Source organism: Diorhabda sublineata, chromosome 1 (assembly GCF_026230105.1).
Source record: "Diorhabda sublineata isolate icDioSubl1.1 chromosome 1, icDioSubl1.1, whole genome shotgun sequence".
NCBI lineage: Eukaryota > Metazoa > Arthropoda > Insecta > Coleoptera > Chrysomelidae > Diorhabda > Diorhabda sublineata.
In genome coordinates, this window is record NC_079474.1 from 11,298,726 (window position 1) to 11,325,638 (window position 26,913).

Below are 26,913 nucleotides of genomic sequence, written 5' to 3' on the forward strand. Positions count from 1 at the left end.
AAGTTTCTAAAGAGATATATAATTACCTTAATTTCGGTAGTTCGCAATAAACCCATTCGGATACGTCCTCGATGGGAATTTCTCGGTGAGTCGATGTCAAATCCAATTTATTACCCGCTATGACTATCGGTATTTCTTGAAAATCCCCTCGTTGTTCTCTAATTTCCTCGAAACATTGTTTGATACAGTCCAAGGACGGACTCGAAGTGACGGCGTAAACTAAAAGAAAAGCGTGTGCTGTGGCTATACATAAACGACGCATAGCGGGAAATTGCATGTCACCGGCCGTATCCAATATGTCTACCTTGAGAGTCATATGACCTAAATCGTATTCCCTGTTATATAAATCTTCAATTGTACTTCTGTATTTACTCGTATAAGTATTCGTTAAAAATCTCTTTATTATCGAACTTTTACCTACTCCTGGTCCTCCCAAAATTACTAGACGCATCCTTTCGTAATCTGACATTGTTGTAACGTTATTATTCATTCACTGGAATCCAAAAAAATTATTTACCAAATCAATATTTTTTAAATATATACTTTTGATTCATACTGTATAAGATATACTCATTAATTACTTTAACATTAAAACAATAATGTAATACAAATTTGGTAATTTCTTTGATTTAATAAAAAATAATCTTAAATTGATTCAATTCTTGAATCAAATTTATAAAATACTAATCGAATTTCATATCTCCAGACTGTCAGGTGTGGTAAAAACTTGAGGTCATGAGACGTTAGTTTTACTTTTAATTCAAAGATGGCGATACATTCAGTCTTTGTAACGAAGTCAAATTATTGCTAATTTTCGTAGTAAAAATTCAAAATGTGTAATAAAAATTATTGTTAAATTATATATTTATATTAATAGTAATTAAAATCGATGAATTAATATTAAAAATCAATATAACAATAGTCGATTTAATAGATCAAATCGTTAAATATCGATAGAATTAAAGTTGGCAACAATGGTTACCAATCTAGAAGAAAAGGAAGTGAGGTAACGTTAGTAGGAAGGATACTTAGAAGATGGAGCCATGTTTAGTGTTTGTAAAGATGTGACAACGCGCGCGGTTTTTGTAAAAGTAAACGTTTTTATAGTGAAAAGTGAATAACTATAACAATATTTACTTGTAAATTCAATTGTTCATGTTTATAATAATAACAAAAGTACGTTGATTAGTGAATTAAATTATAACATAAATGGACAGTAGCTGGTAGCGTCATACAACATGGCGATATAATGGTAAGTTATTTTTTCATTACACATAAATTTTGATTTAATTGGAGTTATAGAAAATATTTTTGTAAAATTAAGTTATACAATTTGTTTTTATTTTTGAGGTTACTTAATAACTTTGAAATATTTTAAACTGGTAATGTGTGTTGTAGACATTTCAAAGTAATTAACTGCAAGCATTTTACGTAAAATATATAGATAAAAGCATCGTTGTGATATTTTTAATTAAAATAGTTTAAATTGGATACGTCAAGGTATTTTTCATCCAAATAAAATAACGAGTGTGATGTTCTGGAATCGACATTTTGTTTTCGAAATAATTATTTACTTTCCCCCATCCATTGTTCTCGTGTATACATCAAATTAGTTGTCTGTGATAATGCCATTTGAATTAACAACAATACATCCTTTTATTCAAATTTGAAACGTTGCTAATACAGGGTTATTCAAAGATGAAATTAAATTTTATTACTTAAACTTACGTCTCTCTCTCTCATTGGTATGTAGTTACAAACTTGTCTCTAATTTTCTGCAAGCGATTTAAATCATTTTTGCTTCGAGGAACTAATCAAGCAAAGTTTAATTTGCGGTTAGATGTTTCGTGGTTTCACTTTTAGAATCTTGAAAAATCTGAAACAATTGATTAAATGTTAATAGGTATTGGAACAAAATAAAAGTATATCATATATAAAATGGAAAGTGTGTTGCTATGTATGTTTTTTACGTACATGTATTACATACTGGGGATTTGGATTGAAGTTGCGTCATGCTGTCCCGAACATTATCCGTAAAATGATACGTAATCGTTTTTCTCTGTAAAGACCATACAAACAGCCTGCAGGGTCGGTTTCAGGTTGATTTCAATCACTCAAATATACAAAATCAATTTTTTTTACTTTCATTTTATAGTAATAGGTCGAAATTTTTTTAATGAATTTCATAAAAAACAAAACTGAAACTATCGTTGCATCAAACGATGTTAATTGTTCTCCCAAACAACGTGGTTACGTTTATATTCAACTAGAAATTGTTTTTCAACCCGACTCGACACAAAATATGCTTTTTGTTGGAAACGACACGAGAGAAAGAGAGATAAATATAGTAATTGTGTTTTAGCGCGTTTAGTGAAGCTTTTCGAAGTCGAACCTTCCTCCTATTCTATTTGGGGCGAATATTCCAGGCAGTGAACAAATTCACTATACCGGAAAATCCTCTACATATTAACTCAGGTGTAAATAATAATCATATAATGTTCTCGTGTTGATTCGCGTCTATACATCTCCAATTTCTTTAACCTTTGATCGTTCACCTGCTTAACAAGTGATATTTCTTCTATTACTAAATTATAACACGTGTTTATATTTTTAATAAATTGATATTTTTTTATTATGAGAGCAAATAAATGAATGAAAGAAGTACTGTTGGTAAAGAATGTGGTGAATGTAATAAAAAAAAACAAAAGTAAGATGGTTGGTAGATATATTTGGTGAGCTAGACTGGAAACTAGTACACAAATAATAATACTGAACACACTGTTTATACTACCACTATCCCAGCGATGTACAATAAGTTCGATACTGTTTTTATAACCAGAATCGTTAAGCTCCTCGAAATAGCCATTAACTGCCGACATCACACATTCATTGTAGGAAAATCTTTGACTATCGAGCCATTTTTTCAAATCTGGGAACAGAAAATAATCCGAGAGGGTTAAATCTGATGAATAGGCTGCATAAGGGGGCAATTCATACTTTAATTTATTAATTTTGGCCATTTCAATAACGAATCTGTGAGCTGGAGCATTGTATTAAAGAAACAACACTTTCTTTTTAGTCAAATGCTGCCATTTTTGCCTGAATTCTTGGTTGCAGTAGATTGTATACATTCCAATACAGTGGTATTTTTCAAGCAGCTATCGTAATCTTTAGGTCAGGCCAGGTACTTCTGGAACCATCCTCGTATAATCGACTTGATCCTTGAATCTCATACCCTCGTCCAGAATGACTCCTGGATATTTGACCTTGGGGATCTAGGTGAGTTTTACTCCTACGAAGTTCGCGTTGTCCTCTGGAACCATCCTCGTATAGTCGACTTAATCCTTGAATCTCATACCCTCGTCCAGAATGACTCTTGGATATTTGACCTTAGAGGTCTAGGTGAGTTTTACTCCTACGAAGTTCGCGTTGTTCTCTGGAACCATCATTGTATAGTCGACTTAATCCTTGAATCTCATACCCTCGTCCAGAATGACTCCTGGATATTTGATCTTGGAGGTCTAGGTGAGTTTTACTCCTACGAAGTTCGCGTTGTTCTCTGGAACCATCATTGTATAGTCGACTTAATCCTTGAATCTCATACCCTCGTCCAGAATGACTCTTGGATATTTGATCTTGGAGGTCTAGGTGAGTTTTACTCCTACGAAGTTCGCGTTGTTCTCTGGAACCATCATTGTATAGTCGACTTAATCCTTGAATCTCATACCCTCGTCCAGAATGACTCTTGGATATTTGATCTTGGAGGTCTAGGTGAGTTTTACTCCTACGAAGTTCGCGTTGTTCTCTGGAACCATCATTGTATAGTCGACTTAATCCTTGAATCTCATACCCTCGTCCAGAATGACTCTTGGATATTTGATCTTGGAGGTCTAGGTGAGTTTTACTCCTACGAAGTTCGCGTTGTTCTCTGGAACCATCATTGTATAGTCGACTTAATCCTTGAATCTCATACCCTCGTCCAGAATGACTCTTGGATATTTGATCTTGGAGGTCTAGGTGAGTTTTACTCCTACGAAGTTCGCGTTGTTCTCTGGAACCATCATTGTATAGTCGACTTAATCCTTGAATCTCATACCCTCGTCCAGAATGACTCCTGGATATTTGATCTTGGAGGTCTAGGTGAGTTTTACTCCTACGAAGTTCGCGATGTCCTCTGGAAACATCCTCGTATAGTCGACTTGATCCTTGAATCTAATACCCTCGTCCAGAATGACTCTTGGATATTTGATCTTGGAGGTCTAGGTGAGTTTTACTCCTACGAAGTTCGCGTTGTTCTCTGGAACCATCATTGTATAGTCGACTTAATCCTTGAATCTCATACCCTCGTCCAGAATGACTCTTGGATATTTGATCTTGGAGGTCTAGGTGAGTTTTACTCCTACGAAGTTCGCGTTGTTCTCTGGAACCATCATTGTATAGTCGACTTAATCCTTGAATCTCATACCCTCGTCCAGAATGACTCCTGGATATTTGATCTTGGAGGTCTAGGTGAGTTTTACTCCTACGAAGTTCGCGTTGTCCTCTGGAACCATCCTCGTATAGTCGACTTGATCCTTGAATCTAATACCCTCGTCCAGAATGACTCCTGGATATTTGATCTTGGAGGTCTAGGTGAGTTTTACTCCTACGAAGTTCGCGTTGTTCTCTGGAACCATCATTGTATAGTCGACTTAATCCTTGAATCTCATACCCTCGTCCAGAATGACTCCTGGATATTTGATCTTGGAGGTCTAGGTGAGTTTTACTCCTACGAAGTTCGCGTTGTTCTCTGGAACCATCATTGTATAGTCGACTTAATCCTTGAATCTCATACCCTCGTCCAGAATGACTCTTGGATATTTGATCTTGGAGGTCTAGGTGAGTTTTACTCCTACGAAGTTCGCGTTGTTCTCTGGAACCATCATTGTATAGTCGACTTAATCCTTGAATCTCATACCCTCGTCCAGAATGACTCCTGGATATTTGATCTTGGAGGTCTAGGTGAGTTTTACTCCTACGAAGTTCGCGTTGTTCTCTGGAACCATCATTGTATAGTCGACTTAATCCTTGAATCTCATACCCTCGTCCAGAATGACTCCTGGATATTTGATCTTGGAGGTCTAGGTGAGTTTTACTCCTACGAAGTTCGCGTTGTTCTCTGGAACCATCATTGTATAGTCGACTTAATCCTTGAATCTCATACCCTCGTCCAGAATGACTCTTGGATATTTGATCTTGGAGGTCTAGGTGAGTTTTACTCCTACGAAGTTCGCGTTGTTCTCTGGAACCATCATTGTATAGTCGACTTAATCCTTGAATCTCATACCCTCGTCCAGAATGACACCTGGATATTTGATCTTGGAGGTCTAGGTGAGTTTTACTCCTACGAAGTTCGCGTTGTCCTCTGGAACCATCCTCGTATAGTCGACTTGATCCTTGAATCTAATACCCTCGTCCAGAATGACTCCTGGATATTTGATCTTGGAGGTCTAGGTGAGTTTTACTCCTACGAAGTTCGCGTTGTTCTCTGGAACCATCATTGTATAGTCGACTTAATCCTTGAATCTCATACCCTCGTCCAGAATGACTCTTGGATATTTGATCTTGGAGGTCTAGGTGAGTTTTACTCCTACGAAGTTCGCGTTGTTCTCTGGAACCATCATTGTATAGTCGACTTAATCCTTGAATCTCATACCCTCGTCCAGAATGACTCCTGGATATTTGATCTTGGAGGTCTAGGTGAGTTTTACTCCTACGAAGTTCGCGTTGTTCTCTGGAACCATCATTGTATAGTCGACTTAATCCTTGAATCTCATACCCTCGTCCAGAATGACTCTTGGATATTTGATCTTGGAGGTCTAGGTGAGTTTTACTCCTACGAAGTTCGCGTTGTTCTCTGGAACCATCATTGTATAGTCGACTTAATCCTTGAATCTCATACCCTCGTCCAGAATGACTCTTGGATATTTGATCTTGGAGGTCTAGGTGAGTTTTACTCCTACGTAGTTCGCGTTGTTCTCTGGAACCATCATTGTATAGTCGACTTAATCCTTGAATCTCATACCCTCGTCCAGAATGACTCCTGGATATTTGATCTTGGAGGTCTAGGTGAGTTTTACTCCTACGAAGTTCGCGATGTCCTCTGGAAACATCCTCGTATAGTCGACTTGATCCTTGAATCTAATACCCTCGTCCAGAATGACTCCTGGATATTTGATCTTGGAGGTCTAGGTGAGTTTTACTCCTACGAAGTCCGCATTGTCTTCTGGCGCGTTGATTCGGTTCTTATCAGTTTTTGGAAATACGTGGATTTGGTCTGCAGCTTTCTAAAATTTTGGTAGTTATGGTAATGTTGTCTACTGACCCCCTGGGTGTTGACAGTCTTGGTAATGTTTGTCAAGCTTCTTAATCTTCCAAGTAGTTGCGAAGCAGCTTCGTCAGGTATTTCCAACTCAAGCTAGCGGCGAAGGCCTCGCTAACGACTACTTTCAAAACTTGGTTTACGGGGTTTCGTTTCTTTCTAAATTGGATTTGTACAGGATCCAGTCGACGTCAGTCTATTTGTAATGACTTCTTGTTCATCGTGTTGAAGTTACGCGGATTTCAGATCCTTTCAGCTCTTCCTCATTAAGATTAGCTTCTCTTTATTGGTGTGGGTGGTGAATGGTTTTCAGTATATCTTAGATGATGACGTGTTTAGTTGTTTTTTGTGGGTTATGATATTGACGTTATTTTGACGTAAAGTTAATCGGGACATGTCAAAATGTTTATGTCCAAAAACTATGACAGACGATTATTATTATTCGAAAGTTTTCATCACAAAACCGGCTCCATATTGGGAAGGTCAAGCCACATTACACGACGAATTCATTACGTTGAAACTAAGCGATTTCCGAGGAAAGTATTTGATATTATTTTTCTACCCCCTAGATTTCACTTTCGTTTGCCCGACTGAAATAATAGCGTTCAATAAAAAATTAGAAGATTTCAAAAATATCAACACGGAAATTGTGGGTTGCTCTGTGGATTCCCATTACACTCATTTGGCGTGGATGAATACCCCTGTAATAGACGGCGGTTTAGGAAAAATAGATTTCCCTCTCCTCTCCGATATCACCCATAAAATTAGTCAAGATTACGGCGTTTATTTGGATACTTTAGGACATACCTTAAGGGGATTATTCATAATCGATAAAAGAGGAATCGTTCGTCAGATTACTATAAACGATGTATCTGTTGGAAGGAACGTCGAGGAGATTATACGACTCGTACAGGCTTTCCAATTCACCGATGATAATCACGACGTGTGTCCTGCTAATTGGAAACCAGGCGACGCAACCGTTTCCAACAAACCGAAAAAGAAATTTTTGGATACGGTTTAAATTCAATATACACAAAATAATAAATTTACAATTAAAATAAAAGTTGCTCCTACAGTGTGTTACATTTTAGTTTTATTATACGTTAAACATAAAATCTATGTACTTGACGATTCCTTGCTTACGAAAGTATGAACGGTGCGGTGTGATTGCTTAATATTTTTGGTGTTAGCCCATGTAGGAGCCCCCAGACTTAAACGACGGGGCTTAACTTGGGCCAACGCTGGGAAAGGCCTGGTGCAGGCTTGTAAACCAAGCCAGGGACATTCTTAACCTCCCAGATTCTCACCAAGTTTGGGCCAAAAACGGCTTCAATGCTAGGACCAAATCCTATATGGGAGGATCATTTACAGCACTAAATCCACATTTAGCTAAATATAGAAATGGAAACGGCAACGATAATTTTTTTGCACATTTGGTTAAATTTAGTTATTTGATATCTGTTTCCTCAGTCATGCCATCGCTCCTTTTATATTACATGAAGTTTCAACTGATTCATCGGGTGCTTCCTCCTAAGCGCCAAGACATTTCATTCACCAGGCACTGGTAAGACGAGGAGTCGAACCAAGCACGGTGTCTTGGACTATGGCAACCTTAGATAGTCCCATTATCAATATCAATACAGGGGATAAAGCAATAACTGTAAAACCGGGAAACGGAAGCCCAAAAGGTTAATAGTAGTCGACTCATAAATCTAACCAACGCAGGATATGGAGTCTGCGGATACGCCGATGATAATTGAGCGGAGTAAACATGATGTTATCGTATGGGAACGAATGCAATCCCTCAGAGATGGTGTGTCAATGAAGGTCTAAATATAAACCCTTCAAAAACCACCCTAGTTCCAGTTTGTGAAAATTTTTAGAGATGCAGGTGTGGACTGAATTTAATAACGAAGATTATTAAAAGCGAATTTACATAATCTTCCTAACCACACCTACATCTCTAAAAATTTACAGAAAAGTATACATAAATTTGCCTTATTTTCTACCCCCGAATGCATTAAAATAGAAAAAAACAGGGTGCTTCTGTTTAAAAAACTTAAGAAATTTGATATTTATGAAGTTAAACTTTGAACACTTTTTATACACACCCTTTATGAAATGAAAAATTTCTAAACATAAATTCAAATACGTCTGAACTTGCTAAAAGAAACCGAACAGAAAGCATTTTCATATCTTTAAGGGTCTCCTCGTAAAAAAATAATTTATAAGGGTCTACGATGATAAATTTTTTTACAAAAAAATCAATAACTTAAAAAGCATGCATTTTTTGAAAGTTTTAGATAAAAGTAAACTAAAGTAAAATTTTACGTGGATTTCAAAAATGTATTAATATACAGGGTGTTCTATTTAAAATAACAAAGGTACAATCGACTTATAAGTATTTTGTCATATACAGATAGCAATAATCACTTTATTTTATCTAAATACCAATCACATTGTTGTGTCTTTAATTTAAACACGACACATTGTTTTTTTCGTAAATTCTCTAGCATTAAAATTTCAATTTGATCCCTAAAACGTCCTTTCTGTTTTAGTTACATTTTTCAGTTCTTACTTCGCTTATGTTTGTGAAAATTAATTGTAAAATTTAAATATTTTTGCCTCCAGTGTAAATTTTCATTCTGAACACGTTGAAATTTTCTTTGAAGTCAATTATAAATGCGGCAAATACTTTCCCGACTCAACAATAGCTCTGGTTTCGAGAAATATTGTAGGACACAATTTTCGAAGCGGTTGAAAGTAGATTATATCATTAAGAGCCTTTACAAGTATTGATTTGAAAATTTGTGTTTATAAAAGATGTTAAATGTAATGAGAAAGATCGGAATACTAGTTGCACACTATATTTTTTCTATGTTCATGGTGATTTATATGTCAAATAGCTGTTGAGCTTAATTGTAGACGAAAACTTGAATTACATTTTCGATGTCTTCTTTACGTATCAATTAACTGTGCTAACAATTTTCGACAAACGAGTTGCATACTATATTTTTTCAACGTACGTGATGGTTTGTACCTTAAATTACATTTAGTCGCCAGTGTATACGAAATTTATTTTGAATTATCAATTTTTCTTTATAAAAATAATAATCATTATTAAATAAAACTTGAGGTACGAGTAGTATACTATATTTTTTCTACGGATATCATGGTTTATACGTCATATAAGTACCTGTAATACTTTTGAGTGCTATTATAAACGAAATTCCATTTGAATTTTCGATTTTTTCATTATAAATATATCAAATATGATAAAAAAAGCTTGAGCTCCGAGTTGCATATTATATTTTTTCTACGTGCATCGTTAACTTTACTTCAAATAACTTTTTGGCGCCATTGTAAACGAGTTTCAACTTGAATTATCCATTTTTCTCCAGGAATCTATGATTTAAGATAAGAAAGATCGAGACACAAGTTGCTTACTATATTTTTTCTACGGATATCATGGTTTATACGTCATATAAGTAAATGTAATACTTTTGAGTGCTATTATAAACGAAATTCCATTTGAATTTTCGATTTTTTCATTATAAATATATCGATTATGATAAAAAAGCTCGTGATACGAGTAGCGCACTATACAGTTCCTACGAATAACACGGATTGTACTTCAAATAACATTCAGGCACCATTGTAAATGAATTTCATTTTAAATTATCCACTTTCTCTTCATGATTCATAAATTATGATAAAAAAAAGCTTGAGCTCCGAGTTGCGTATTATATTTTTTCTACGTACATCGTTAACTTTACTTCAAATAACTTTTTGGCGCCAATGTAAACGAGTTTCAACTTGAATTATCCATTTTTCTCCAGGAATCTATGATTTAAGATAAGAAAGATCGAGACACAAGTTGCTTACTATATTTTTTCTACGGATATCATGGTTTATACGTCATATAAGTACCTGTAATACTTTTGAGTGCTATTATAAACGAAATTCCATTTGAATTTTCGATTTTTTCATTATAAATATATCAAATATGATAAAAAAAGCTTGAGCTCCGAGTTGCATATTATATTTTTTCTACGTGCATCGTTAACTTTACTTCAAATAACTTTTTGGCGCCATTGTAAACGAGTTTCAACTTGAATTATCCATTTTTCTCCAGGAATCTATGATTTAAGATAAGAAAGATCGAGACACAAGTTGCTTACTATATTTTTTCTATGGATATCATGGTTTATACGTCATATAAGTAAATGTAATACTTTTGAGTGCTATTATAAACGAAATTCCATTTGAATTTTCGATTTTTTCATTATAAATATATCGATTATGATAAAAAAGCTCGTGATACGAGTAGCGCACTATACAGTTCCTACGAATAACACGGATTGTACTTCAAATAACATTCAGGCACCATTGTAAATGAATTTCATTTTAAATTATCCACTTTCTCTTCATGATTCATAAATTATGATAAAAAAAAGCTTGAGCTCCGAGTTGCGTATTATATTTTTTCTACGTACATCGTTAACTTTACTTCAAATAACTTTTTGGCGCCATTGTAAACGAGTTTCAACTTGAATTATCCATTTTTCTCCAGGAATCTATGATTTAAGATAAGAAAGATCGAGACACAAGTTGCTTACTATATTTTTTCTACGGATATCATGGTTTATACGTCATATAAGTACTTGTAATACTTTTGATTGCTATTATAAACGAAAATATAATTAAATTTTCGATTTTTTTCATTATAAATATATCAATTATGATAAAAAAGCTCGTGATACGAGTAGCGCACTATACTGTTCCTACGAATAACATGGGTTGTACTTCAAATAACATTCAGGCAGAATTGTAAATGAATTTCATTTTAAATTATTCACTTTGTCTTCATGATTCATAAATTATGATAAAAAAAAGCTTGAGCTCCGAGTTGCGTATTATATTTTTTCTACGTACATCGTTAACTTTACTTCAAATAACTTTTTGGCGCCATTGTAAACGAGTTTCAACTTGAATTATCAATTTTTCTTTATAAAAATAATAATCATTATTAAATAAAACTTGAGGTACGAGTAGTATACTATATTTTTTCTACGGATATCATGGTTTATACGTCATATAAGTACTTGTAATACTTTTGAGTGCTATTATAAACGAAATTCCATTTGAATTTTCGATTTTTTCATTATAAATATATCAATTATCATAAAAAATGCTAGAGATACGGTTGTACATTATAATTTTTCTACGTACGTTCGTCATTTATTTTATATCAAATAACTTTTGGGCGCCATTATAAACGACTTTCAATTTGATTTATGGATTTTATTTTTCTGTATGAATATGTCAATAGAAATATTCATCGATTGAAACGTTTCTCATTCACTGACAATTTCTATTTTCACGGAAGAAATTCCACACGAAGAATTTTCTAAAATATTTTCCCAGACATAAAAATGACAAATAAAACGTTTTCCATGGTATTCCGTCTGAGATGTATACAAATATGTACGAATTCGAAATCGTCCATCCATAATTATTACGGTAGCGTTTCCTCGGTAACGTACGAAAGATCCTTACTTCTGTAGGTAATTGAGTTCGTTTATAATTAGGAACGGGCAAGTTTTGCAATTATTTTCGCTAATTAACCTCGAGTGAATGATATCGACGTGAACGTGTGAGAAATGATTTCTTTTACCATCGAATAGGTTGTCTATTAATTTTGTTTTTTCTTTCGACAAATGACAAATGATTGTTCAGTTCATTTGACAATGGATTAATTTAGTTGTTGAAGGTTCTACCTGGATGTACATACAAATTACGTTCGATATGACAGGCCGTAGTCTCTTTCAGAGTGTAACAAATTGATGTGTACATGGGAAACTCATTTTCTCATTTTTTTTTTCATAAAACATCTATTAAAAATATGAGAAAGTTCAATTGGTATCGATTATTTGTTAAATTTGATTAAAATATTTGATTTATTTTGAAAATTTACAGATTTTTAATCCAAATCGATTAAAATTAACAAAAAACTAATTAGGAATCGATTATTTATATCATTAGACTATAGACATTTGAACAGTTTTCAATAAAATCGATTAATTTTATGAAGAAGATTGTTTGGAATCGATTATTCTTCACATTCGAAAAAATCGAGTACGAATTAGAGATTCTTGTTGTTTTACATTGAAAATCGATTGTATTTATGAAAAAAATAGTGATTTGTATATTAGACTATTTTTAAAAAAATTCGATAACAATGGGTTATTAAATTTTAAGAGGGAAGTTAATTAAAATCGATTATATTTTAACTTCGATTAAAATACTTCGCGTATTTAAAAATTCTTAGAATTTCAAAAAAAATCGATCAAAATGGCGAAAAACGTAATTTGAAATCGATAATTCTTCAGTTTAAGTTTTACATTGAACATCGATTGTAATTATGAAAAAGACAGTGATTTGTATATTAAACTTAAATCGATGACATATTTTGAAAAAATTCGATTACATTGGGTTAATAAATTTCATAAAAGAAGTTAATTAAAATTGATTATATTTTATATCCGGCTAAAATCCTTCGCGTTTTCAAAAATTCTTATAGTTACAAAAAAAATCGATTAAGGTGATGAAATACGTAATTTTGAATCAATTATTCTTCTTATTCGATTATAATTCTGGAAGTTTTACATTGAAAATCGATTGTAATTATGAAAAAAAAGTGATTTGTATATTAAACTCAAATCGATTACAATGGGTTATTAAATTTCAAGAAAGAAATTAATTAAAATCGAATTTGGAAATTTCTCGAAGCTTTACATTAGATTCAAATTCATTATTCTATCATTAGAATGAAATCAATGACATATTTTAAAAAAAAATTGATTGATTAAAACGATTATTTTGACTAAGAAGTTAATTAAAATCGATTATATTTCATATATGATTGAAATCTTTCGCATATCATGATAATTTCCGAAGTTTTACTTTAATATTCGATTATCAACATTAAAAATTTGATTTGGAATCGATTATTTAAACATTCGATTCGAATTTAGATGATTCTCGTAGTTTCGCATTGAAAACTGATTGTAATTATGGAAAAAATTCTCTTAAATCGATTATTTAGTACATTAGACAAATCGACACGAAATTTTTTCAATAAAATTCTATTATTTGTACTGGAAAGTTATCATAATCAATTATATTTCACACTCGATTGAAATAATTTATATACCTTGAAAATTTCTGAAGTTTTCCTTTAAAAATAAATTATTTAGATAAAAAATTGGATTTGGAATCGATTATTTGTACATTCGATTAAAATCAAGTACGAATTTAAAAGATTATCGTAGCTTCGCATTATAGATTGAAGTTTTACATTGAAAATCGATTGTAGTTATGGAAAAAATTCAATTAAATCGATTATTTTATGAATTAGACTGAAATCGATTACATATTTCCACATTTTTTAAATAAAAATCGATTATTTTTGCTAGAAAGTTAAGTTTTCCTTTCAAAATCGATTATCAACATTAAAGTTGGACTTGGAATCGATTATTTGTACATTCGATTGAAATCGAACACGAATTTGAAAGATTCTTGTAATTTCGCATTGAAAATTGATAGTGATTTTAGAAAAATTCATTTGAATCCATTATTTTCTCATTAGACAAAAATCCACCACAAATTTGGGATAGTTTTCAATACAAATCGATTAATTTGATGGAAAAGACTATTTGTAATCGAGATTATATTCACATTTTATTAAAATCGATTAATTCTTGAAGCTTTACATTGAAAATCGATTGTAATTATGGAAAAAAATTCAATTAAATCGATTATTTTATAAATTAGACTGAAATCGATTACATATTTCCACATTTCTTAAATAAAAATGGATTATTTTTGCTAGAAAGTTAAGTTTTCCTTTCAAAATCGATTATCAACATTTGGATTTGGAATCGATTATTTGTACATTCTATTATTTGTACTGGAAAGTTATCATAATCAATTATATTTCACACTCGATTGAAATAATTTATATACCTTGAAAATTTCTGAAGTTTTCCTTTAAAAATAAATTATTTACATCAAAAATTGGATTTGGAATCGATTATTTGTACATTCGATTAAAATCGAGTACGAATTTAAAAGATTATCGAAGCTTCGCATTATAGATTGAAGTTTTACATTGAAAATCGATTGTAATTATGGAAAAAAATTCAATTAAATCGATTATTTTATAAATTAGACTGAAATCGATTACATATTTCCACATTTTTTAAATAAAAATCGATTATTTTTGCTAGAAAGTTAAGTTTTCCTTTCAAAATCGATTATCAACATTAAAGTTGGACTTGGAATCGATTATTTGTACATTCGATTGAAATCGAACACGAATTTGAAAGATTCTTGTAATTTCGCATTGAAAATTGATAGTGATTTTAGAAAAATTCATTTGAATCCATTATTTTCTCATTAGACAAAAATCCACCACAAATTTGGGATAGTTTTCAATACAAATCGATTAATTTGATGGAAAAGACTATTTGTAATCGAGATTATATTCACATTTTATTAAAATCGATTAATTCTTGAAGCTTTACATTGAAAATCGATTGTAATTATGGAAAAAAATTCAATTAAATCGATTATTTTATAAATTAGACTGAAATCGATTACATATTTCCACATTTATTGAATAAAAATGGATTATTTTTGCTAGAAAGTTAAGTTTTCCTTTCAAAATCGATTATCAACATTTGGATTTGGAATCGATTATTTGTACATTCTATTATTTGTACTGGAAAGTTATCATAATCAATTATATTTCACACTCGATTGAAATAATTTATATACCTTGAAAATTTCTGAAGTTTTCCTTTAAAAATAAATTATTTACATCAAAAATTGGATTTGGAATCGATTATTTGTACATTCGATTAAAATCGAGTACGAATTTAAAAGATTATCGAAGCTTCGCATTATAGATTGAAGTTTTACATTGAAAATCGATTGTAATTATGGAAAAAAATTCAATTAAATCGATTATTTTATAAATTAGACTGAAATCGATTACATATTTCCACATTTTTTAAATAAAAATCGATTATTTTTGCTATAAAGTTAAGTTTTCCTTTCAAAATCGATTATCAACATTTGGATTTGGAATCGATTATTTGTACATTCGATTGAAATCGAGCACGAATTTGAAAGGCTTGTAGTTTCGCATTGAAAATCGATTGTAATTATAGGAAAATTAATTTGATCGATTATTTTTCTTATTAGACTCAAATCGCTTACGTTTTAAGCCATTTTTTTTCAATTAAAATCGATTATATTTACCAACAAGTTGATTGAAATCGATGAATTCCCTTCATTTTCGAGCAAACCCATTACATTCCGTTTCAAAAACATCTGCACACCTATCGAGACCCGTCCAAAACTCAATTTCAGATTGACGCCCTTTCATCGCCACCAGAATCCATAAAAGATGATTCAGTTAAGATTATGATTGGTCCGTCAATATATATAATATTTCAATCAGATTTCGAGTTATTCAAACCCTTTCATTCAATACACAAATTCGACCCGTTTCCGCGGAAAAGCCAAATCACAAAGCCGCTTATTCAAAAAAGAAAAAATTGCTTTTCGTCGTCAAAGTTCGTATAGCATCTAATCAACCTCACAACTTCAATATCAATACTGCTTTCCAGAATAATTTGATTCCGTAGTTTCGAGCTTTCTTTCCATTTTATTATAAAATAGGCAGGTTTTTTATATAAAAAAATCAGTTATTATAAAACACAATATTATCGTTTGGTTGAGGTTCATGTTTAATTTGCGACTAAAGTCATTACAAGAATTTCACTAAATGGTTTTGAAAACCTTTCCCGAGGGTGCTACTTTTACGCAACAAGGCATTTACCGAAAGATTCCCGCGGGACAGTCTAAAATAGAACAACATCCCAGATTTATCGCTCGAAGTAAACTTACCAATGCATTTATACAGAGTGCGATCCGAAAGTTTATTACGGTGGTTTAAATGTGAAAATTTCCTGTCTGTATCAATCTAGAAAAGAATTATGGCAAAAAGATCATCATTCTTCAGAGCTCTAAACCCCAAAATCATGGAATCCAAACTATCCTAAGCAAGTTCCCTGCTTGCTAAAGTAGGGGCTGACAGACCCTTCATAGGACCTAAACCCTTTTGTGGTATCAGCAACAGATCAATGGAGAAAGCATTGGAAAAGAATGTAGATGGGTAGATTAGGGTAGTTTCTACTGGGATACACTTCTGGGAGAGTATAACTAGAGATCTGCTGAATGTATCAGCTTACATCGCTATTTACAACCATTAGACAAGATGTATTGGAAGTTTTCGGATAGTACCATTTAAATTCAGCGAAATGTAGAGAAGAAATTACTAGAAATCGTCGCAAAGAGAGATCGATTCGAGCTGAAAGTCTTATTGTGTGCCTGGTTGAAGGTTTAATGTACTTCGAAACCATTCCATTTGATAGAGCTATAGGTACTGAGGTATACAGAGTGTCCCATTATGAGTTAAAACTATCTATCTGTATATATGGCAAAATACTCATAGTAAAATCATGAAAATTTCTACATTTGGGTTTTCGAATACGATCTTTTTAACTAGAACATTTTCAAAGATGGCCGACTTCCGGTTCTACCGTAAGTCGACTGTAACTTTGTTATTTCAAATAGAACACTCTGTATATTAATATATTTTTGAAATATAAGTAAAATTTTAGTATACTTTTGTCTAAAAACTTCTTTCAAAAAATGCATACTTTTTGAGTTATTAATTTTTTTTTGTAAAAATTTTGACTGTTGTAGACCCTTATAAATTATTTTTTTACGAGGATACCCTTAAAAATATGAAAATTGTTTCTATTCGGTTGCTTTTAGCAAGGTCAGACGTATTTCAATCTATGTTGAAAAATTCTTCATTTTATACAGGGTGTTTATAAAAAGTGTTGAAAATTTAACTTTATAAATATCGAATTTCTTTATTTTTTCAAATAGAACGTTTATTTTCTAATTTTTTTGGCTCTGAATGAAATTTGATTTCTATTTTCTGAAATACTTAATGCCTTTTTGAAATGTCCCAATTCATCTTCCAAAGTAAAAACCTTTTATGGAATATTATCGCCGTTCAGTCGTTCAAACTTTTCTCGTCAACTTTCATATTTTGCTAAGTTTCGAAAGTTTCCGCGTCCCCTAATTGAAGTTTCATTTTTCTACCAAACTCGATTATTTCTGATGACTCTTTCAAAATAACTTTACATCTACTCAATCTGAAAAAAAAACATTCGAAAAAGTAAAGCACTGTTTAGTATTAGAGATTGACAAAGCCCCTTCTTAGAGTAGCTCTAGTATGGGTGTCAAGGAACCTAATATACTAAATCTCTTTTTACTTGAAGGGTTCTGAAAATTCTTAAAGAGTTCCGACCGTAAATCTACGAGGGTGCATCAAATATAAACCCACCTCACTTTGTAGTGTACGAAAATTTATCAAAAACTGCTCGAGAAAATCGGAGATGACTCAAGTGTTTGGATGGTGTTTTCGTTTTCCGGAAACGCTACATACGCGACGCCCCAGAACGAATGATACCGACGAGACGTCAGCGCTGTAGAAAAATTCATTTTGGGAATGAATGGCTGAAGAATTTGGTTTTTTATGCCTGTGGATATTGATCTTGCACTTCTGTAGGCTGCAGTGCTCGGGAAAGACGTGACTTGGTAGCTTGCACTTCTCTAAAAAAGTTCTGAGCATCTGCAGGCAACTTCAATGTTTATGAGCCACGTCTGCCTGCCGAGTGGGTTTTGCAAAAACTGCTCTAGGCTGGATTATATTAGAAAGCTCAGAAGATGTGGTGAAATCGCTCACCACGTCGCCTATATACTGGTACAGGCCTATCTGATGAATGCAGACATAATCTTGATGGATCCGTTAATAAAATATTGGACCAATCTTGATACTCGTTGTTCTCTGGTAAGAGAAGAGGTGGACCTCTAGCTGACATTTTCCCAGCCTATTTTGAACTGTTTGTAGGCTTATTCGGACATTACGAGCAGCCAACACATCTGTTTGCAGCTTTCGAGCGGTGGTAATTCCTGGCGACGTATCTTTGACTGTGACCATATTGTATGAGCGCGATGATTCTAGCGGCTTCTTCATTCGTCACATGTCTTGTTAAACGTTGAGGTACATCCATTATTAACAAAATAAATTTGAATTTTCACTATACAATAACACAATTTGCTTCGAAAGTTCTCGATTCAATGCATTCTCCAAGACAGAAATTATTTGCTCGAGCATTTTTGCTTCCAAAAAACTTTGTAAGAAATTGTGATATTTTTTTGCCCATGATGAGAAACCAGAAATATCTATGAAGTTGATACATATACAGATTGTCCCAAAAAACTAAAATTAAGTATTACAAATATCCTAAAATACCAGTGATGCGATAATTTTTGTGAGTTGCTTATTATTTGTACACACTTTCGTATTAAACGCTGAAGCATAATTTTTCTGAAACTATTAATTTCGTTAAGAGTGGCTTGTCATATTATAATTTATTTACTATACAGAATGTCTCTGTTCAAATAACAAATTTCATCTCGTTATATTTGTATCCCGAGCTTCCTGTATATATTTTTGTCTTAGCATATATATACACTAAAGATAAACAGTTTGATACATTATATAATATCGGGATCTGTATAAAGTAAACATCTGGTATATTTACATAAAGGCCAAGTAAACAATTGCGTGGAAATTACAACCTTGCTTATATATCTCTCTCTGTTATTTTCAATATCTCTATCTCTCACACGGATAAATAATTTGCACAAAATCAATTTTGATAATGTTCGAAGTTTAACAAAGGAACCCTAATTATTTCTCGATAAGTTAAGGTTGATGATAAAGGGTGGCGAATTACTGTATATCGTGTTAGAATATAATCAATTATAATAAAAATATATATAAAGTAATTTTTTTTTCTTTGATAAATAACATAGCAGTTTTTTAATGAATTAAGGACGCTAGTCCTAGTGGAGAGGTAATTCAATAACTTAAACTTATTATAATGCATCAACAAAACTATATATACACAAAAATATCTCGCGGTCTCGAGATATAATGCATTTCTTGACGATTTCAAACGCCTCGCCTGGGTTCGTGTAAGTATGGACCAAAGATCAGGTAGAAGGTGTTTGGTTTTTCCCAAAGTTATCTTGCATCATCTTTTTTCGCGAGGTAAACGGTGCGTTGGCGGGGCGAGCCTAGCGTAGTTGGATAGTTGCACTCGAGGAGTAGCCATGAGTCACTTCGTATCGTTCAGAATATGGATTAAGACACATTAATGAAGCTCCGAGTGCAAATTTAATTAAAATATGGGTTAAGCGTTTTGAATAGACCAGCTCCACGTTTAAATCTCCAGCAAAAGGTCGACCAAGAACGTCTAGGACCACAGACAGTATTGAAGGGTGAAGGAGTCAGTACGAGAAAATCCTCATGTGTCTACTCGGAAGCGATCGCCGGCTTTAAACTTGTCGCGACGAGGTTTGCAGCGAATTTTAAAGTTTGATATTAAACTGCATCCTCATAAGCTCCAGTTAACACAAGAATTAAAAGATACCGACTTTGGAGCTAGATTGACATTTGCTGAAGAAATGCTTAGTCGATTTTCCGTCATTTTTTCAGATGAGACTCATTTTCATCCAAATGGGTTCGTAAACCGACAAAATTGTTGTTATTGGACCGAAAAAAATCCAAAAATGAAACATCAAAACCCGCTGCATAGTCCGAAACTAACGGTATGGGCAGCAATATCAAACAAAGGAATTATTGGCCCTTTCTTCTTTGAAGATTCACGAGGACGGAACATCACCGTTAACATCGGCTGCTATGTTGCGATGTTAGGGCCCTTTCACACCAAACGAATCCAAATCAATCAGAATCACTCCGAATCAAGTTGAATCTGACCAAGATTCGGCTTCGAACGCTCCGTTTAAATGTGAAGGGACTCTTTTCCCTCCTTCAGACCGGACGAATCTGGTTCAATCAGGTTTGATTCGAGGTCGCACTTGATTCAACCTGTTAGATTCCTCGTCCGGTTAGTCTTGAATCAACAACCATACGAGTTGGACGTGGAGTTATTAATTTCAAAAGTTGCGATTTATGACGCCAGTGATAAAAATCTCATATCTTCTGTGTGGTGGAAAATTGGCGAAGAATTAAACATTCCAGGGAAAAAATTATTCAGGTTGATTCAGCTCGTGTGAAAGAGTGGAGATGACGAATCATATTCAACTTGATTAGGAGTGATCCAGATTGATTCGGATTCGTTTGGTGTGAAAGGGTCCTTAGAGGGATATTTGACTCCAGAACTTGCGAGTTCAAGAATAGCGAATACGAGAACTTGGTTCCAACAAGACAGAGCGACCTGTCACACATTAAATACTCTCTAGCGGCTGTGAGACAGACGTTTCCTTGCAAGATTAATTTCCAAAAGAGGTGATATCCCTTGGCCCCCATGTAGCCCAGACTTGATTTTACTTGTGGGAACACCTCAAACATAAAGTCTACGTGAACAATCCGAAAGACATCAGTCAGCTAAAGAAAAATATGTCGCCAAGAAATAGCAGCAATCATCCCAGATTTATTGACAAGAGTTTTCACAAATCTACGTACGCGTTTAGAGGAGTACCGTCTTCGAGAGGGTGATTTAGATGATGTTATATATAATTACCTAATCATCATATCTTTTATTTCAACAATATCTTATGTATTTATTTTTTTACCCTATACGTAATAAATATACGTTCTATTGCGCCACCCTGTATTTGGGACGATTAATTTAATTGTATGCTATCTGGACATTAGTCAAGTGTAGACGGATTATCGATTTATTGAGGTTATTTGTTCAGAGAAATGTTTACCTATATTGAATATCTTCAAATGCAAGGTCACATGAAATAGTCCCCACAGAATTTTTTCTTAGGGGCCCAACAGTTTCAAAATTTCAAAAGCTGTAGATCATGCCGTCCTCTCATTGAAGATTGGCGACCACGTTTTTAAATGCATGAAGAGAAAATAACTACTTTCCTGGCTAATGCCTCGACGAATATTGAATTACAAGCCCTCTGAAGAACGTGATGTTCATGGACCCAATGGCTCGCAGTTGCTAGGAAGGGTTTGTAACCACTGACTAGTTTCGACGTTGTTACGTCTTATGAGAGTGGTTTAACAACCCTTGTTCGAGCTTAAGACCCGAACTGAAAACAAGGAATTTCTGGAATCTCCATATCAACTAGAGCTTCCCCTCGAAAAATTCACCGTAAACCACGTCAAAAAATCAATACAACAGTTGAATAAAAAAATAATCTTGTGGATATGACCTATTTAATGTAAAAATCCTGAAGGAACTATCAAATAACAGAATTATGCAATGCGGTAATAAAAACGGATCTTTTTTTAAATTTTGCTGAAGGTAGTCCAAATTATACTGATCCCTAAGCCAGGGAAACCTCTTGAAGACACTACATCTTACAGACCAATGAGCCTATTTCCAGTTATGTCAAAACTTCTTGAAAAAGTACTGATTGAGTAAATAGACCTTTATATTCAAAGGAGAAAACAACTACTTTCCTGGCTAATGCCTCGACAAATATTGAATTACATCTCCTCTGAAGAGCGTGATGTCAATCGACCTTTTTATCGATATTAACATCTTTAATGGCTCGCAATTGCAAGGAGGAGTTTCTAACCGCTGACTAGTTTCGACGTTATTACGTCTCCTCAGAGTGGTTTAACAAACCTTGTTGAACTTAAGACCAGAACTGAAGACAACGTCAAAGAGCGTCGCTATTTGGTTCATGTAGTTAAACATTCCCCAGCGAACTCTAACTGGCGCCATCCTCACTTCCAACTGGTCATGTAGAATCCTAGTGTAACCGCCGATAATATATATTCATATGGCAAATATATCAAACTAAACGATTCCTACTATCCACCTCTGAAATAATTTTGAAATTTGATATTTCGAGGAGCTTTCGCTACAGTTTGTCTCAAAGACCACTTCCTGGTTTTCTCGGAGGCTTTGATGTTACAATATTTGACAAGTTTGGACTTTAAATGCTTCTTAGTCTATTGTATTTACAAATTGAGGATTCCTGCACTTTAATACTTCCGAAGTCGATATTAATTAGATGTAACTTGGCCAAACTTGCATCTCTCGAAAATGCCACGTAAGCTTGATCGGATGTAAATACTGCATACGCCATCAGAGCAACGGGAATTTGAAGTACTTAAAACGTATTAATATATTTTAAAAGTAACGTTCAAATTTTTGGCAAATAATATTGGTAAATCGATGAGTAAGCCTTTCAATCGTCAAACTAATATGGAATCGAAATCATGAACGAAAATATCAAACTCATGGTTTAAATCCATACCTTATCAACAGAATTCAGTTTGTAAGAGTTGAATCAACGATATCTATTGCAAGCCAATAGAACGTGGAGTGCCCCAAGGCTCAGCACTACAACTACAACTGAACTTATCCTCCTCCTTAACAGTTTATTATGCCCTTATTGAGTCGCATCTTCGATATGCCCTTCCTTTTTGGGGTACGTGTGGTGAACGAATCTTCAAACTAAAAAAGCGAGCTTTTAAGTATTTACTCGGACTAAACAGCAGGGACTTTTTTAAGAGATTAAAAATTCCGACTCTTCCTTCCTTATTCATCTTTAAATCCGTTTGCCTAATTCGTAAGCACGCTTATCCAATTTCATATCGTTGCACTTAGATACGCGGAGCACGACCTTTATATATCTACTCCACGTTCAGAATTAGTTAAGGGCTCAATATTTTACAATGCAAAAAAAGTGCACAATCACTTGCCAATCGAAATCAAATCGATATCATCTTTTCCCGCATTTCGCAATAATTTGAGGGCATGTTTACTGGAAAGTGCCTTCTAGTCCACTAACGTTTTCTATGCTAATAATAATTTTATCATATGGGATTTCAAAGTTATCCATGTAATTAGAAAACTGGACTGATATTGCATTTTTCCATGATTCATACACTAAACACTGATTGTATCCCAATTTTGATGTTTCTACGTCTACTAGAAGTGCCTTAGAGTTTTGATTATTATCGGTCAATCAGTCAAAAACTGCCTGAACTGCTTCAAGAAAAGGATGGTACATTTCCGCTTTTGTTTGCTCGAATTGGTAGGGACACTATAGTGCCCCCAGATATTTAATCACTATGAATACAAAATCAATTTGAATAGAACTTTTATTAGAAAAACTAAATCCTCGTACTTTGGATGTTTAATTGCCACAATTCCTCATCAATCATATTTAATATCTTAGCTGTCATATTAAAATCTAATGCTTCACTCTTCTGTTCATATGAATTGAATTTTTTTTAATAAATCATAAAATAATTAAAATATAGGAATGTTTTCTAATAAATCGGGTTTTTTCAATAATTTGTTACAACATGTTGAACCTCCCTCGTAATTACACTCTTACGGGCTCACGTATCTATGGTTGCCTAACTAACACGTTTTGATATTGACACCGGTTTCGGGATTCCCCCGAAGCTTTTAGGTCAGGGTTGTTCTGTTTACATGTTTGAAATATTTAAAACATATATACCACAAATTCTGTACTTAAAAGAAAAAAATCATAGTCCACCATTCACCATTATTATTTTAATATAATAGTAGTCAATAGAAATTTTGAGTACGTACTTTCTTCGGAGTAGTTGTTTAGAACGATAAGAGATAAAAAAACACTGTTTCGTTTTAATATAAAAAATACGATTAAAATACTTTGTTTTTATCATTTCTATGGGATTGCTTTCGAGCTTTAGGTTTCGTGGGTTGAGGAAACACATCTCAGTAGTATTAAAGCCTTCATCCAATCGATTATACCGAGGAAGAGTCGAGGAACTGTCATTGAAGATCCTGAGTATGTATTCACATTTCAGTGGTAGTCGTGCTAGGGCGTTCGCCGATTAGGAAAACATTTTAAAAATGTTTTACCGGAATTGATAAACGCGCATGTTCTTGTACACCACTTAACCTCGCTTGTTGCACGCACCCGTTTTTGTGTTATCTCAGAATTTAGTACCTCACTTGACAGGTATTACAGTGGACCCCCAGTAATATTTTTTTGCCAATCTTCTTGAACAAGTTATAACTTGTACGCGCCACCACTACATATTGTGCTCGACGCGTAGGGTATTGGGTATTGATTCTGATTGCTTAGTTTGAATTTGAGCACATATGAAGATAGCGGTGCGGTCTAGTGTAGTAATGTCGTCATAAGCTCAGAAGCGAAAGCACAAAAAAACACTGAAAATTAAAGAAAAATGTGATATTTTAGATCGCCTAAATCGTAACGAATCTTTTAGTAGTTTAGCAAGTGAATACGGCGAAGGCATACGCTTAATGACTATTACAGGAGAGAAACTTTCTAATGATGCCACCGTTTCAATAAGATTTTTGCAAAGGGTGAAAGATTTAAATCTTAATCCCGTCACAGGTGTACAATGCAGACGCATCAGGGCTTTTTTGGCGTGTGATACCTAACAAAACTTTTATTTCTTATAAAGAAAAATCCGTAGGAGGACGAAAAGTAATTAAAGAACTACCGTGTGCTAACGCTACGGGACGATCCATGCTAAAGATGGTGGTCGTTGGAAAATCGAATAAAAACATTGATTTACATGTACACTATTATGGACAAAAAAGTGCGTGGATGACAAAAGATCTTTTCAAAAAGTGGTTTGATGAATGTTTCGTACCAGAAGTTAGAAAATTGTTGAAAGATAATTTTCCTCTAAAAGCGTTATTGCTTCTTGATAACGCTCCTGGTCATCCGTCTGAAGAATAAATGACAACTGAGGATAAATGCATCACTGTGATGTTCCTTCCGCCAAACTGCACTGCACTGATTCAACCCATGGATCAGCATATCATTCAGTTTGTAAAGCGAGATTTTAAGAAAAACCTACTTCTGAAAGCCGCATCAAAAGAAGAGCCCATAGAAAAAACGTTAAAAGAATTTAATATGAAAGACTTGGTTTTTCATCTTTGTCAATCGTGGAATGCATTACCGTCATCATCTACTACATCGTCAAAAAATTGCTGCTGAAACACAGATAAGTCCGGAAGATTTGGAAACCTGTTGAAATGTCTGATTTCTAGTTATACAAGGATAAATCAGGAAGATGAATACGAAGTAATTGCAACTACAATTCCACAAGTGACAGCACAAGATACAATTAACGCCTTTGAGCTGGGTTTGCAATGGGCTGAAGAAAATGGTACATCTTGCAATGAACTTCTACTTTTGAGAGAACTGAGGGACAAAGCGTCAATCTCGCGTTTCAACAATTTTAAACAAAAAAAATTATCAATATTTTCTTGCTTCATAAATTGATTGATTCTTAATGTAAATCTTTTTTGTAAGTTTATAGTATTAATGACGTTAATTTTGTAATAAAACGCAAGCTCTCTATTGTGTTGTTTAATTTACTAAATTTGACATACATAATGAAGTATGATTTCTACTTCAGAGTACATATACATAAATCCCGGTCTATAGGGGGTCTTCGACAGTACTCTATACTCCACCAAGTTCGATAATCCGACACTGCCCTGCAAAATGTTTGTCGGATAACCGGGGGTCCACTGTAGTTAGTAACCGCAGGCTTTTCATATTTGCTTTTTTCATAGATTAATGTATTTCCATGTAGAGTCCAACCGATGTCCTAGCTAATAACCTGGTTACCAATCCAAATGGGTGAGTTAAATCTGTTCAACTGGTATTCGTCATCACCAGCGACCTGTACCTGGATAATTTTTATATGCAGTTATCTACCATTAATATCAAGTTAACATTTATGTGATCATTTATCCTATTTTCTAGATTTTGCCTAGTTATCCCCATATAATTTCTTGGACAATTTAAATATGGTGTAGAGTAAATGACATTCGCTTTTTTTGGTTATAATAATATAAAAAAACTTGACCTAATTAAAATCAACAATTCAGGAATACGTTACGTAAACCATTTTGGGCACGTACTTACTTCAAAGTAATTTTTAAAAAGTCGTTCGCAACGGTAAATATTCCTAAGAATAGGAATGTTCTTATCCATTACTGGTTGCTTTGAATTCTCTCCGGAATTCTGTTCAATACGATGGCTAGAAAACATACACGTTTCTCAAAAAATTCAATCACAACATCCACCATTGAAAAAATTCATGTATTCTCTGCAAAACACGACCCAGAAGCCATTATATGAAAATTTTAGGAAAATAAACTACTATTAGCTGAACTAGCAATCCTTATCCGAAGAACTAAAGCTATTCCTTAAAAATTTCCAAAGTGATTGGCCCCTAACTTAATTTTTTGATGAAGACCTGCTTGCCGTTCTGAAGTTGCATTTGATATCTGAAACATTTGACTTATTGTTGTCCGCCATTACATTGGAAGAAGCAGACAGGGCATTCAGAA

General features: G+C 33.6%; 3 protein-coding genes across 4 annotated transcripts in view; 2 read left to right on the forward strand and 1 right to left on the reverse strand.

The window, feature by feature from the left end:
- The window catches only part of LOC130443118 (glycerol kinase-like), an 87,556-nt gene that overhangs the window by 3,126 nt on the left and 57,517 nt on the right, over window positions 1–26,913 (forward strand). The window contains exon 1 of one of the 2 annotated variants that reach the window (XM_056777620.1): window positions 990–1,252. The exons of the other annotated variant lie outside the window; for it this stretch is intronic. Coding sequence (XP_056633598.1) covers window positions 1,250–1,252 — 3 coding nt within the window. The 5' untranslated portion in view covers window positions 990–1,249. Of the gene's footprint in view, window positions 1–989; window positions 1,253–26,913 lie in introns of those variants that run through there. 2 annotated transcript variants of the gene reach the window in all.
- Window positions 1–26,913, reverse strand: part of LOC130443155 (GTP-binding protein Di-Ras2) — a 31,527-nt gene that overhangs the window by 2,742 nt on the left and 1,872 nt on the right. The window contains exons 2-3 of the mRNA XM_056777658.1: window positions 1,729–1,876; window positions 27–493 (exon numbers count right to left, since the gene is read on the reverse strand). Of these exons, the coding sequence (XP_056633636.1) occupies window positions 27–490 (464 nt within the window). The 5' untranslated portion in view covers window positions 491–493; window positions 1,729–1,876. The remainder of the gene's footprint in view (window positions 1–26; window positions 494–1,728; window positions 1,877–26,913) is intronic.
- LOC130442392 (peroxiredoxin-2-like) lies at window positions 6,783–25,285 on the forward strand. The gene is made up of 2 exons (XM_056776462.1): window positions 6,783–7,376; window positions 24,935–25,285. The coding sequence occupies exons 1-2, from the start codon at window positions 6,783–6,785 to the stop codon at window positions 25,283–25,285; spliced, it is 945 nt and encodes a 314-aa protein (XP_056632440.1).

Coding starts and splice junctions, on each gene's coding strand:
- LOC130442392 (XM_056776462.1), top strand. CDS start 6,783: ATGACAGACGATTATTATTATTCGAAAGTTTTCATCACAAAACCGGCT. Junction 7,377..24,934: donor AAAAGAAATTTTTGGATACG/GTTTAAATTCAA, acceptor ATCCCGTCACAG/GTGTACAATGCAGACGCATC.